Consider the following 15,688-nt stretch of genomic DNA (forward strand, 5'->3'; position numbering starts at 1 on the left):
TACCCGGGAGCCAGGGGTGGCCTCACCTTGGCCAGATTTACTTCATTTGATGTACACCCTGGCTACCACATGATCCGCCAGGTTGGTACCACCCCACACCAACAACATAAAGCATCCTTACAATGCCCAAGCCATTCCTTTCACACTCATCAGCATTGTGGGTGGTACCGTTATGTCTCACCATTCACTGCAACTCACTAAGCCACTTCCAAAGGTGCACACAAATCTGTCCAAGAACGCAAAGTGTTGAAAATAAAGGTTTCAATGTTTGACACCACATTAACAGAAACTTCACATGAACATTGGCTAAAGCACTTAAGTGCCTACCCTTGTGTGTTGTTAGCTGGTATGATTGCACTAAGATGAGGGTGAGTGTGAGGAGTGGCTAGTGAGATGGTGGAGTGATAATGTAGCTAGAGAGGGATGGGTGGAGGTGCAAGGTAAGTTGGTGTAAGGATGTGGAGCAGTAGGGTAGGGAAGGCAGAGTGATGGAGATGTGATGAGAGGCAGGATGAGGTTGAGTGTGGCTTTATACTAACGTTTCGTGATCTACTGAGATCATTGAAACGTTTGCAGCACTGCAACAAGGTCCTCCTGACCACATCCCTGCTTGTGCCCTCCTGTGCAATGTGCAACCAGGCTGTGTTGATCTCCTAGGGAGGTCTCTTCCGCCCATGGGAAGGGAAGAGGACCACCCTGTGTGCTGTGACTCCCTCCATAAGCATATGGAGGGAGTCATGGGAGAGTCTGGGTGCAGCCCTGTGCCTTTGTGCAGTGCTTGTCAGTGTTTGCAACACCTCAATGCTGTAGAACACTGACAGCACAAATGTCAAAATAAAGTTGGACATGGTCCCTTTAAGGAAATTGGCTGATGACGTGTCATCAAATGACGTCACCAGACCCGCTTCCTCTAACTGGCTGGGAAACACGCTGGACGGGCTTAACAAGCCCTATCAGGGGAAATTCATTTCAGAGACCGGGGTGGAGACAGCAGTGGGGTCGGGACCTGCCATCGGCGTCGCCTGCCACGTACCCACCGAGGTTTGTAAAATCCAGCCCTATGTTACAGTAATCAACCAGCCATCAATAAACATGCTTCTGGTTAGTTCTACTATGGTTAAACTGCACAAGATATGCAACAGGAATATGTTTCATACAGAGCCTATAGCAATGGGGCACAGCAGTGTTCAAATCTAGTATAACAATGAGCAATTGGTTGTTTTTTAATATTCAGAAATATTAGACTATAAAGGAGAGTTAATGGTTTTTATGGTATGTGGACATCAATGAGGTTGTGGCCATTGTTCAGTTAATTTAATTTGTCAGTACGTCTTACATGAAGAATTAGGTGCCGACCTGATGGAATGCTGAAAGCTTCACCAAAGTCTTAATTTAAAATGAACAGTACTGTTATTGTCAGCAGTTCCAGGCAAGGATAACTGATGATGTATTTAACTGTGGCTTCAGTTCTGCATATATAAATAACACAGCAGCTGAAGATTTAACCCAGCAAAGATCATTAACAAAAATCAATACGGAGAGCTCTTGTCAGTTTCTTCCAATCTACATGATACATCAGAAGAAATGGCATTGCACATTTGAACAAATGCAGGCTTTAGAAAATAATATTGCATTGATTGCTGTAAATGTAATTAGTTTAAATTTCTCTGACCGCAGATTAAATCAAGAGTACAATTTATTTTTATGTTGAAAAAAATACCAGAGATGAGACTGGCTTGGTCTGCAGTGCCTGTTTCCATGGTATCGATCTAACAATCCCCTCACACTGGTGTTGCATTGATACAATTCTCCTCGCTCATGGGTATGATATTAGCATCACTGCTGCCCAAACAAGGCCTAGATAGAACGACACTGGACTCCACCTTTGGCGACTCGCACAATTTATCTCTAGGCAACAAGAAGACAGTGATGCAGCAGGGCAACATCGCGGTGCTGCTGGCCGTCCTGGGCGGCACTCTGGCTGCATTGGAAGGTCTGCAGCAGGTTGGCTTGTAACAGTGTCAAAGAAACATTGCAATCTGTGGGACTTGAAGTGAGCACCAACTACTGGGGTTACTCCTGGTGCAAGTGCAGACTAAGAGCAGGCAGCATTCTGCTGCTTTACATGCAGCCAAAGCCTACAGTAACAATTCCTATTGAGCAGGGAAAAGCAGATGCTGCTATAACATCAAAATATAGCATAATAAAGGACTCAACAACACGAATACAAAAACAATTTTTTTTATTCTGATTGCCAAATTATTTAAGGCAAGTATAAAAAATGAAAGCATTCAATATACACTTTACATAAAATAAACTAGATTACAGCATAAAACAAGTAACCAGGCAACTGCGCAAGTTCTTCCTAAATCTGGATAATTGTAAACATTTAAAACTGCCGAACTAGTTCAAGTAATAAACAATCACAGATGTCTTCTTGTATGGGTGGGTGGAAGGGGTTATGTAGGCTATGGGGTAATCAGCCATTCAATATCATAAAGACATTTTATATTCACAGATGCTCATTATTTTCCATTTCAAACCCTGTACATTATATACACAATCACAATGGGAATTCTAACGACCCTCAGAGCCCTCTGCATGTATAATCTTCACAATAAACAACAATGCAGTGGACATGTGAATACAGTTAGCACACAGATGCATTTAAATAGCGTCTAAGTGTTTTCAAGGAGTCACCAAGTACACGTATACACTGTACCAAAGTGTCACTGTCACAGTTAGCCTCTCCGAGGGTCTATGGGAACTGTCAAAATGCCACACGCGGTTCAAGGGAACACCTACCCAGAACAGTATGCTCTACAAAACCAAGCAATTGTCATTTTTTATTGATAACACTTTCAGGAAACGGCAACGTACTGTGACAATTGCCAACAATAACCAACCCTGCTTTTGTGAGCCTGGTTACCAATACAAAAAAAAACAAATAAACAAAAAGTAAAGAATATATTTCAACAAAAGTTTAATTACAGCAACATTTGTAACTCAGTTATAAAATTTGCAATTTACAAATATGAAATGACTGGTTTTGCCTGACATCAAGGCATTTGAAATCAACACCATGGAACTGATGTCTGTATAAACCTCTTCTTCATGTGATCCAGTCACATGACTATGATTCAATATATACTCATGATGATGCCATCACTCCCTGCAAGAGAACAAGACAAGACGTTAGAAAGGATTACAAGGCTTCCCCGGGATGGGTCAGCACGTTTATCCAGTAAGGAACTACGCTACACAGATCAGGAGGATCCCAGGTTTGATTTCCAGTCTGTGCTGAGTTAGCTGGTCTGAGCAAGAGTAGCCACAGAGGTGCTAAAATCAGCCCCACTACCCCTGGGTTGAGGGGAGAAAATGCAGCCAGGATTACTGGTCCTGATCATTATTTAGTGAACCCTGCCAAAATTACACACATGTAGACATTGCATGAGGACAGGCTCAGCCTCAGCTGTGGTCCAATAGCCCGCTAGCATTACCTATCTGGGCTTGCATGTGAATAATGGCCACTTGGCCAAGACAATGGAGGGCCCCTTGTGTTCAAGGAACTGTAGGCCAGCAAGGAGTCGATGCTGTCAGGCAAAGAGAGGGGAGAAAATTGGCAAAGGAATTTTTTCTTTTTTAAAAAGACCAACAAAAACTATTTTATAAAGTGCCTCTTGCATCAAGTTCAAGAACATTTAAATAAAATCTTTTATTTGTGGAAGAATTAATTTACATAGTAAAAGTAAAATAAATGTTTCTCCTTCTGAAACTCTTGCTCAAACACAGTTCCATGGGCACTGGCCCCTCTCTGATATCCTACCTAAGTGATTGATTTTTACATATGAACATCCGAAGATGGGATGAAGGGGAAACCACACCTGAGCCCAAGCCTACCTCAGTCAATGTGCACCAATCTACATTTTCCAGCATGGGTCATTGCAGGATGAACAGGATTTGGGGATTTGTCTGATTTTTTCCCCTTTCCTAACTCGGGGATATTCAGCCCAATGGTAGCACCCTCACTACTTCATATTTCCACCCTGACTGGAATTTTCTTACTCTACGTGGTTCAGTGGCACAGCATGTGTGCATTGGAGGAAGATCGAAATAATACTCCATATTATTTCCAGTTTTCCATTGAGTTCTAACTCAGTTGGGGTGATAGTACCGGCCAACCAGCATGAACTGGGTGCAGGGAACTGCACTGAAACCCGTAGGCCTGAGGCATTCTCGATATTGGGCCTCAGGCCTTATTTATATTATTAGACTGGTAAGCAATGTTCCCGCTAAGCTGCGTGGCCACGCAGTCGTCTACAAGGTCCCGCGCAGGCCGCTCACCGACTTTTACATGGTAGATACTGCGCATGCGCAAAAATTTGAGTGCGCCGTGCACTGGGGGAAGCAGGCCGCGCAGGAGGCAGTGGAGCTTACGGGGGACATTGCTGGCAAGCCTGATGGCTTCTGGGGAGGGGCAGGTAGGCAATTGAGGGAGGGGGGGTGGGAGATCGGGAAGAGATAAGGCAATCGAGAGGGAAGGAGCAATGCAGAGGGAACTAGCCAGAGGCCAGCAACAGTCTTCGTGACTGCTGCACCTCCCGGCACCACAGTCAGGTAAGCATTAAAAAAAAATATACCTTTCTGTTGGCTGCCTCCCTTTAAGGAGCGCTGGTTAGACCGCAGGTAGATTTGGTTATCCTGATTTCAGGGAAGGGGTCCTAAAACAGGCATCAGGCCCCCTATTTGCGTATGCAAACGGCCTAACGCCTGTTTCAGATGCGGGCCCTAAATGCCTATACTTCAGCTGTTAGCAATATGGCGGGCGACTTGGAACGTGGACATTGCCGCAGACATCTGTAGCATCAATGAATTTTTAGGCCAGTATTTCTAGTCATTTCACATGCAAGGATGTCTTTTAAATATATACCTCACCTTCTCTGTGCAGGGAAAATGGCAGATGCAGAAGCCTGCGCAGCCACCTGCTGACCGGCAACGATGGCAGCGGAGGTCAGCCCTAAAAGGATTTAATGTAAGAAAAAGCCGTGATTTAGAATTAATGGAACATGTATCCAATCTATCCCAAATACTGCAGCTAGGACTGACAAGTATTGTAACACTGAAAGCATAAAAATGGAATCTGATTGAGGATTTGCTGGACTAAACCACTGTGTTTAATTGCACCTTCCGAATAAAAGGAAGTGTGGCAGCACTGAGTTTGTATTACTTGTGATTCTAAAAAGGTAAATTTTAGATTTCAGCACAGATCCACCATGAGTGGATATCCATGGATGGAAAATCAAAGGCTGTGCACAAAATCTCATGGTATGTGATCTTGGCAAACGGTGCTCCGAATCAGGAGCATGCAATCGGAAAAATTATCTTTAAATGTCATGCTCCAGGTTTTAAGTCATTGCTGCGGTGTCTATGTTACACCAGTACCAAGTTATATTGTCGCTTGTCTTTTATATTTTATCTCACCAATTTCTCCCCATCCCTAGTCTCCTGAAGGCGTTGACTTCTTTCTGGAATACTTTATCATGGATGCCGGTCATCCTCCAGTACCTTGCCCAAATGACCACTATTCATGTACGAGCCAAGACAGTGAAAATGAGCAGCCCATTTAACTGTATGGGATTTCATAGCCCAATTCTCTCTGCACCGGACAGGTGCAGTTCCAGCACGGGTTGCTGGATAGAGATCAAGGCTGATTTTCCTCTCCTTAAACCAGGAGACTTGAGACTAATTGTAGCATGCCAACTGCTGTGCTAGCTAAGACCAGCTAACTCAGCACAGATCAGAAATCGAACTTGGGACTTCTCCATATGGCTCAGTTACACACTGAAGAAATGCACTGAGCCATCAGGGAGCATAACACATTTTGAAGTCAAAGCCAAGCTGATAGTGAGACAAGTTTTTTTTACTCACCAGTTTGGCTCACCTGGGGGGAGAAATTGAATCGCGCCCCCTTTGGGGCGCTAACTTCGCCGGGGCGCCCGAAAAAATTAGCACCCCCACGGCCAAAATTCGCCAGTAGCGCCCCAAGAGGGAAGCAGGGTGCTACTGGAAGTGCCCCGCCTCCCTCTTGGGGCGCTGCGAGTGAATATCGCGACGCAATGTGCTGCAGCGCCCAGGCCTTCCTCCCCTTCTTAAAGGGGAGGGGTCTAGTGCAGTGCGACCCGGGGCCCAGTGCAGTGCGACCCGGGGCCCAGTGCAGTGCGACCCGGGGCCCAGTGCAGTGCGACCCGGGGCCCAGTGCAGTGCGACCCGGGGCCCAGTGCAGTGCGACCCGGGGCCCAGTGCAGTGCGACCCGGGGCCCAGCTGGGCCACCAGGGATTGGAGTGCCGGTAAAAGAGCCCGTCACTCAAGAGAAGTGCCGGGCTCATGGAGCGCAGCTGACACTCTGCGGGAGGGCTGCAGAGGAGGCCGGCGACAGCAGGGGGGGCAAGTGCTGGCAGGCGGCCAGCAACAAAAATGGCCACCCGGCACCTTCTCTTTAATTAACGCCACCCCGGCCGCAGGTAGGCCCCCCTGACCCCGTCAGACATAGCAGTAAGTCAGGAGGCGCTACCGAAGATCACGACCGGGGCGTGAGGGGGGCGTTGTGCACGGCGATGATGTCATCGCTGGCGGCGCAGTGCCGCGGGGCGGTAATGGTTATTGCCACCGCTAACCTCCTGCTAAATTTCGCAGGAGGCGTTGGTGGCGCTGCGCCCAGGCGCTAGCTGCTTTGCGCCCCGTTAGCGCCCTCTTACGGCGCTAACGGGAGGCGCAAAGCAACCGAATTTTTAGGCCCTGAAGTTTCAGCCATCAAAAACACAAGAGGTTAAATACCAAAAATGCAATTTGGATGTTTGCCAAGAGCCCTGGGGCGAGATTGCACTTGCTGTTCCCAACACCCGTGCCCATGCTGGGTGCCTCATACAATCGGACAGCTGAGATCAGAAACTTCGTGCAGTTACGGGCCAAAACCTGCATCCTTACTCTGTCCCAAAACTACAACTTGCACCAAATTTTGCACCATCTGCAACAGCCCATGGTTGCTGAAGCCCTGAAAGGTCATCTTCAAGTTAGCATATATAGAAAAATAAAAGAATTGCTGGAGGAATAGGTGTTAATTGTTTCTTATTGTCAATATAACAGAAAGACTGATAGGCCATCAGTACAAAATGGAGTAACAACAGAAAATGCTGAGTGTTTCCAGCATTTTCTGTTGTTATTTCAGATTTCCAGCATCTGCAGTATTTTGCTATCGTACAAAATAGAGGTTAGTTTACCACAACTGAATGAGTACATCTATTAATAGCATGTTTCAACCTTTACTATGTAATAATTTATCTCTATCAAAATGAAAAACCTGTGGCTCAGTCAGGTCAGTACCTTGGTGATATGGGTCATATTGGCTTGGTATCAGTGGATAGCCCATTCCAACATGCGTGTGGTGATGGGTGTGCACATGTCGCTGTGCAAAGGGTGAATGGCGTTCTCGCTCTCGCTCTCGCTCAGCTTCTCTTTCACGTTCAGGTGGAGCTTTTTCAGCAGGCTACAGAAGAAAAAAAAATTGCAGCGTTTCAGAAAAAGTGTGGTTCTGCAGAATTAGATTAATTACAATATAAATCACCATTTCCAACTCATTGCACCAAATATTTAGCTCATCTGCATTAATTAAGACACAACTTAACATTCTACACACGTGCCTATAGAGTAACAACGAACTTGAAAAGGAAGCAGAAAGCCAAGTGTTTTTTTTCTCTTCTTGGCAAAAATCATAAAAAGAATGGGGGACAAATTCATTATAGCCCCGCTTGGGGTGCTAAAACTTCGGAAGCGGAAAAATTATCACCAGGCACTAATGATGAGAGGCTCCCGCGAAATTCAGTTGCTGCGCTCCAAGAGGGAAGTGGCGCACTAAATCAAGCGCTACCTCTTCCCTGAGAGCGCTAAAGGGAGTGAGGGGGCGGTATCGGCAGAGCGCTGAGCAATGTTCGGGGCAGCGCTGCCGGATTCGCAGACTCCTTCCCTCCCTTAAAGGGAAGGGCCAATGCTCACAGCAGTTAAAGGTAAGGCTGGGAATGGACAGTGCCCACGATCCACGAGGAGCAGCCCCAGACACTCTAAGAGAGTGCAGGGCTGATCAATCGTGGCAATGACAATTTTTTTTTAAAAACAGCACAAAGGGGTGAGAATTTTTTTGGGCCTACCTGACCACCAATCCCTTTAATTACCACTCCCCAAGCGGCCGGCCGAGGTCACAACGCCTCCTGCAGCTGCCGTTGCTGATGCCCGGCGAAACTGCAGGGAGCAAAAGCAAATTTAGGATCCGGGGTGGTAACGGAGCAATGCGCACTGGATGACGTCACGATCTCGGGGGCGCAGGAGATCGAGGCAGTAAGTTTTATCGTCGACGCCAAGCCCCCCCACTGAATTTCACGGAAGTCGTTTCTTTCACCACGCCCGGTCAGTAAGTCGTTAGCGCCCTGTTATCGCGCTCCCGGAGGCGATAACAGGAGGCGCATAGGAGGCCAATTTCTAGCCCAACGAGTTTTATTTAAATGATAAGGTAAAAGGCGGCATCTATTTATAGAGCATGTGGCTCTGATTTACCGTGCAGGAAAATGTTGGTGTCCCCAGCAGGAAGTCCCGATATTTCAAATCTCTTCACAATGCTAAAACCTTAAGCAGAAATTACACCATACAAAACCCCATCAATTTGGGGCTCAGTTATATGCCAATATGGACATTTCTTCAAAATTTGAAAATATATTCATTAACAACCAGTCTCCAAAAGTGTGGCTTTAGAAAACATTCCAAAAACAAATTAGGAATAATAAGAAAAGCCATGTGTTAATAATTTATCGTGGCTAGTCCAGATTTTATTTCATGTATTCACGATGGAAGTCTTTATCTGCAAGTTTTTACAAATGTGGTACAACGTGCAAGACACTGTCAAAGCCAATCGTAAATGACTAGATTTATATCCAGGTTTATTGCACTGTTGAATTTTTATGATGTAGCAAGCCTTTGGCCTGTGCTGTTTCCCAAGCTTGAACATTCTTGGCAGGGCTACGGTCACCCTACTCACCCCAGGAGACTTGCTGCGATACTGATTGGCATGCTGCTGAAGCAGGTCCAGTGCCTTGGATTCAGCCGCTGGTTTAGTGCTTACATTGGGACTTGTGCTTGATTTCTCTGTCTCCTCTCGGCTGGACATCTTCCCGTAGACAGGGTAGTGAAACCCTGGAGAAAGGTATGCCCCTGTGGATCGATAAAGACATGGTTGAAGTCCTTTTTAAGTTTCCAAGAACCTCCTGTTTTGGATCTTACCAGCATCAGAATTTCATCTCACAGGCCATGCATATAAATCAATGAACTTTTGGAGATTTTACTGTATCTTTCTTTATGAAATCCAGGACTATATTTTGCAGGCACCACTTTCTCATTTCTATTTTGTTTCTTTTTCACCCCATCTCTGCTGAAGCCACTGACTCACCTTGGGGTACATGACTGCAGGCTCTGGCTGCCATCAAACGAGCCTTGACAGCGAGCATCAGCTGGCTGTTAAAAGTGAGGGCATCAAAGCTGAGTGCAGTCCTGACCACACCCAATGTCCATACCTGCACACTTTCCAGCAGGAGTCAATGGATAGTACCCGGCAGCATTAATCCTCGCTAAATTTTCCTCTCCCCATCCCAGGAAAACTAAGGCCAGTTGTAGCACCCCCTATCTTTACCTGGCTGAGATCTGCCGAGCTCAGTACTGACTGGGATCTTCCAGATTTGTATTTCTCACACTGTACAGTACAGTTATCATCTGAGCCATCAAACTGCTTTGGGTTTTGTTTTTAAAAGCAGGAGAGACAACTATCAAGCAATTTCAGTACTCCATATTTCTCTATTTAATACCTAGAAACAAAATACATTATAGTGGGGGAGTGAAAGAGCTTTTGCAGGGGTACTATTGAAAAAGAAAGTGTTCTGTTCTGTATCTCCACACCTGTCTTTCCACATTCAGAATGAACATGCCTCACAACCTCAACTATTATCAATCATCAAAACTTCTTTTGGTTATTATCTTTGATTCCTCTCCAACACACACACACACAAACATCAGAATGACCTACCTGGGTAGCTATGCATTAGCACTGGAGACACTGCTCGGTAGGCTGGGTCATACATCTGTGAATAAGGATTATAAGCGTGCAGGTACTGAATGTAAGACTGATGCTGATTCATTGGTGATGAGACAGCAACACGAGCTCCTCTAGAATCCTTTGCAATGACAGGAGTCTTACGATCATCAGTTTTACTTTTATGTTCCTCCAGTGAAAGAGACTGGGATTCAGCCCGTTTGGCCTCTTTGGACTCCTCTTTTATGTTACTTATTGCAATGGGAATGTTAGATACATTTCCCTCTTTGCTGGATGCCTTAATTGGACTGTCTTCTTTCTGTTTTTTTTCTCGTTCAAAGTCGTCCGTTTTTTGCTGTTCCATATACTTCGGCTGGTAAACATAATGGTGCCATGCCCGGGTATCTGGCTCCTGTAGACAATCATAGAACATGTTCCTTAGATTTCACATTCCTGCACCTCATAAAATCTGTGCAGTAAAACTCTATTGCATATTGTATTACCTCACACACACTTAACCGGCCTTTTGATACAACTGTCTTGTAACTATGCAGTGTTCAGATTGACTTCGAAATATAGAGCAATCAAGCTTATCCATTGTGCATAAAAGGACTTTGTACCTATCTGGGGATACACTTCAAACTCATCTCCAGAAGATCTGTATGAAAAATGGGTTCTGACAAGTTTTTTTCTAATTATAATTATTTTTCCTTTTATGCAGAATAAAATCAAGGAGAATCCAATTACAGTCTTTAATAACTAGCTCCTCTACACAACCAATACCTTAAAAGGTACTATTGTGCTATAGGCACAATTTTACATGAGGAACCATAAACTGTCTGCAAGTATCTTGAAACTGCAAACTACACAAAGTATAATTGTAAGGTTAGGGTTAACATGTTCTTCTACGCCTAAAGTATGATCCAAACATTTTCAGTTATCAGCTTTCATTACAGAGGAGTGACATAATGTTTAAAAGGATTATTTTAATAAAGTTTTGATATACTGTCACTTCAATATTTACCTTTGAAACCTTTACAGTTTTCTACAAAATTTTCATTTCAAAACTTATTCTAAAAAATATTTCATAATTAGAATTCTATAGAAACATGGAACAAATTAAACAGATGCAGATAATAAGAATAAATCAACAACCAAAAGAACATCCCCTCAACTTTCTTATCTCTGATTCATCCTAGGATACAGTTGATGCTAGTGGTCTTCTGGTATCTCACTCAAGAGCCACTCTTCATATATGAGCCTCAACAGTTAAAGCACTTTTACATTTAGTGCTTTTATAGTTTGGGTTGCAGGAGACCAACCAACCTTTATCTGCAAGCTCTCTGCATTTACATTGCTGAAACTAGTTTCCTTATCGGAATTGTAGACCCGCAAAAGCATCAAATGTAAGAGCTTCTTTAGTGTTGGTAGTTTACTCCACTATGGAGGTGTTGAAGCCAAGCCTGAACCTGTCTTCACCCAACAGTCACACACATGCTTTCCAGTAGCGGTCACGGCAAAGCAATCTGAATAGGAAGCAATGATTTTCCTTGTCCTATTTCTCCTCCCAGACACGCTGATACCAATTGTAGTGCCTCTATCGCTATCAAAGCTAAAATCAGCTAACAGCCCAGACCATGGTTTGAAAGTGTAACCTTTTGGCCTTTTGTGTATTCCGTCCTCCCTATGTCCCACCATTGCTGGAAAAGACTTCAGGCTCCTTGGGCCAACTTTGCAGAACTCCCTCATTAAACCCCTCTGTTTCTCCACTGATCTCTCTACCTTTAAAAACCATTTTAACCAAGTTTCTGTCGCCTCTCCTAACCCTCACGTCGTGGCTTGGCATCCATTCCTTCGTCTATTTTCTCTTATCCCGCTGTCAGTATCAATGATTTAGACATCAATATAGGGGGCATGTTTAAGAAGTTTGCAGATGATACAAAAATTGGCCGTGTGGTTGATAGTGAGGGAGAAAGCTGTAGACTGCAGGAAGATATCAATGGACTGGTCAGGTGGGTAGAAAAGTGGCAAATGGAATTCAATCCAGGGAAGTGTGAGAACATAAGAACATAAGATATAGGAGCAGGAATAGGTCACTTGGCCCCTCGAGCCTGCTCCACCATTCAATAAGATCATGGCTGGTCTTGGGCTCAAAGCCACTTCCTAGCTCGCTCCCCATAACCCTTCACTCCCTTGTCTTGCAAAAATTTGTTTATCGCCACCTTAAATGTATTTAATGACCCAGCCTCCACGGCTCTCTGGGGCAGAGAATTCCACAGGTTTACGACCCTCTGAGAGAAGAAATTCCTCCTTATCTCAGTTCTAAAAGGGCGACCCTTTATTCTGAAACTGTGCCCCCGAGTTCTAGATTTCCCTACGAGGGGAAACATCCTCTCTGCATCTACCTTGTCGAGCCCCCTCAGTATCCTATGGCCTAGAAATTCAGTATAGCCACGTTTGGGGCGCTACAGTCGGGCGGCCGCTAAAGTTTGCGCCCGGCGCAAGTTCGCGCCACCTTCGCCGATATTCAGTCGCATCGCCCCAAGAGGTTGCTGCTGCGCTAAAACAGGCGATGCACGACTATCTTTAGGTGCTAAGCCGGCGGCCCGGGGCGATACCCCCGAGGACGGGCGCAGCGCAGGTGCGGCGAGTTGCTGATTGACGGCAGACACTCTGGCGCCGGTGAGCTCTTAAAGGGGGAGGGTGGATTTGTTTGCCTGCCACGCCCTGCACACTGCAGCCCTGAAGCAAGGCCTGACCACTGCTGCTTCATCTGTACAACGCCCAGGACTATGGAGAAGGCCAACGTTTGCACCCATTGCAGCCCCCATTATATGTTTCCAATCAATGCTATGGCTCTGAAGTTAAAGACAAGTGCAAAGCTGTGGCCTGAAGCCACAAGTACCTGTGCGAGTGTTGAGCCAAACCAGAAAGCTCTCTACCTTTGTCTCTCTGCAAAGATCCGTCTCTCACAAAGAAGGAGTGTTGCAAAAAGGCTGCCTTTTCTACTGCAGGAGGAGTGCCCTTTAATTTGCGCCCCCCGCGCCCCGCATCGACTGAGAACCGTTCCCCTCTACCAGTTGCTAGGGGCGCCAGGCGCACAATAGGGCGGCGCCACTGAATTTCCGGTTTGGGGCGAACAAAGAGCGTTGCACGATGAAATGACGTCAGGATCTGCGCGCGCAGCTGAGCGCGCGCAAAGGCTTTGCGCCGCCGCTAAATCTTTACTGAAGTTGGGGAGAGGCGCAGATCGCGCTGCGCCCGGCCACTAGCCGCCTAGCGCCCAACATCTCCTCCTCCTAAGGCGCTAGCGGCTGGCGCAAACAACTGAATTTCTAGGCCTATATGTTTCAATAAGATCACCTCTCATTCTTCTAAATTCCAATGAGTATAGGCCCAACCTGCTCAACCTTTCCTCATAAGTCAACCCCCTCATCTCTGGAATTAACCTAGTGAATCGTCTCTGAACTGCCTCCAATGCAATTATATCCTTCCTTAAATAAGGAGACCAAAACTGCACGCAGTACTCAAGGTGTGGTCTCACCAATACCCTGTACAGTTGTAGCAGGACTTCCCTGCTTTTATACTCCAGCCCCCTTGAAATAAAGGCCACCATTCCATTTGCCTTTTTGATTACTTGCTGTACCTGCATGCTAACTTTTTGTGTTTCATGCATAAGGACCCCCAGGTCCCTCTGAACTGAAGCATTTTGTAATCTCTCTCCATTTAAATAATAATTTGCTTTTTTATTTTTCCTGCCGAAGTGGATAACCTCGCACTTTCCCACATTATACTCCATCTGCCAAATGTTTACCCACTCACTTAGTCTGTCTGTATCCCTTTGCAGATTCATCAAGTCCTCTGCACAACTTGCTTTCCCAATCATCTTTGTATCATCTGCAAACTTGGCTACATTACACTCAGTCCCTTCATCCAAGTCATTAATGTAGATTGTAAATAGTTGAGGCCCCAGCACCGATCCCTGTGGCACCCCACTAGTTACCGTTTGCCAACCGGAAAATGACCCATTTATCCTGACTCTCTGCTTTCTGTTAGTTAGCCAATTCTCTATCCATGCTAATATATTACCCCCAATTCCGTGAGCTCTTATCTTATGCAGTAACCTTTTTATGCTTCACCTTATCGAATGCCTTCTGGAAATCCAAATACATGACATCCACTGGCTCACCCTTATCCACCCTGCTCGTTACATCCTCAAAGAACTCCAGCAAATTTGTTAAACATGATTTCCCTTTCATAAAACCATGCTGACTCTGTTTGACTGCATTATGATTTTCCAAATGCCCTGCTACTGCTTCCTTAATGAAGAACTCCAGCATTTTCCCAACGACAAATGTTAGGCTAACTGGTCTATCGTTTCCTGCTTTCTGTCTCCCTCCTTTCTTAAATAGGGGTGTTACATTTGCGGTTTTCCAATCCGCTGGGACCTCTCCAGAGTCTAGGGAGTTTTGGTATATTGCAACCAATGCATCCACTATCTCTGCAGCCACTTCTTTTAAGACCCTGGCATGCAGGCCATCTGGTCCAGGGGACTTGTCGTCTTTTAGTCCCATTATTTTACCGAGTACTATTTCCTTAGTGATAGTGATTGTCTTTAGTTCCCCCCTCCCTGTGACCCCTTGATTATCTATTATTGGGATGTTGTTAGTGTCTTCTACCATGACGACAGATACAAAATATTTGTTCAGAGTCTCTGCCATTTCCCCGTTCCCCATTATTAATTCCCCAGTCTCATCCTCTAAGGGAGGTAATGCATTTGGGGAGGGCTAACAAGGCAAGGGTATGGCAGGGTACTGAGAAATGTAGAGGAACAGAGGGACCTTGGAGCGCATGTCCACAGATCCTTGAAGGTAGCAGGACAGGTAGATAAGGTGATTAAGAAGACATACGGGATACTTTCCTTTATTAGCTGAGACATAGAATATAGGAGCAGGAAGGTTATGCTTGAACTGTATAAAACGCTAGTTAGGCTGCAGCTAGCATACTGTGTACAGTTCTGGTCACCACATTACAGAAAAGATGTGATTGCATGAGAGAGGGTACAGAGGAGATTTACAAGGATGTTGCCAGGACGGGAGAATTTTAGCTATGAGGAAAGTTTGGAAAAGGCTGGGGTTGTTTTCTTTGGAACATAGGAGGCTGAGGGGAGACCTTATTGAGGTGTATAAAATTATGAGGGGTCTAGATAGAGTGGATACAAAGGACCTATTTCCCTTAGCAGAGAGGTCAATAACCAGGGGGCATAGATTTAAAGTAATTGGTAGCAGGATCAGAGGGGAGTTGAGGAGAACTTTTTTCATCCAGAGGGTAGTTGGGGTCTGGAACTCTGTCTGAAAGGGTGGTACAGGCAGAAACCCTCATCGCATTTAAAAAGTACTTGGATATGCACTTGAAGTGCCGTAACCTACAGGGCTACAGACCAAGAGCTGGAAAGTGGGATTATGCTGGATCGCTCTTTCAGCCTGCAGACACGATGGGATGAATGGCCTCCTTCTGTGCCGTAAATTTATATGATTCTAAAGTGTCGTGGGATATTTTCT

General features: G+C 45.4%; 1 protein-coding gene across 4 annotated transcripts in view; it reads right to left on the minus strand.

The window, feature by feature from the left end:
- Window positions 1-2,225: 2,225 nt before the first annotated feature.
- znf608 (zinc finger protein 608) overlaps window positions 2,226-15,688 on the minus strand; it is a 96,159-nt gene continuing 82,696 nt past the window's right edge. For 2 of the 4 annotated variants that reach the window (XM_085986581.1, XM_085986554.1), the window contains exons 5-9: window positions 10,122-10,539; window positions 9,084-9,256; window positions 7,382-7,544; window positions 4,936-5,017; window positions 2,226-3,172 (exon numbers count right to left, since the gene is read on the minus strand). In XM_085986581.1, the coding sequence (XP_085842707.1) occupies window positions 3,166-3,172; window positions 4,936-5,017; window positions 7,382-7,544; window positions 9,084-9,256; window positions 10,122-10,539 (843 nt within the window). In that variant the 3' untranslated portion in view covers window positions 2,226-3,165. Of the gene's footprint in view, window positions 3,173-4,931; window positions 5,018-7,381; window positions 7,545-9,083; window positions 9,257-10,121; window positions 10,540-15,688 lie in introns of those variants that run through there. The other 2 variants (XM_085986570.1, XM_085986563.1) reach the window with 2 other exon arrangements.

This window comes from Somniosus microcephalus, chromosome 1 (genome assembly GCF_052327205.1).
Source record: "Somniosus microcephalus isolate GS21.2 chromosome 1, FLI_Smic_1.0, whole genome shotgun sequence".
NCBI lineage: Eukaryota > Metazoa > Chordata > Chondrichthyes > Squaliformes > Somniosidae > Somniosus > Somniosus microcephalus.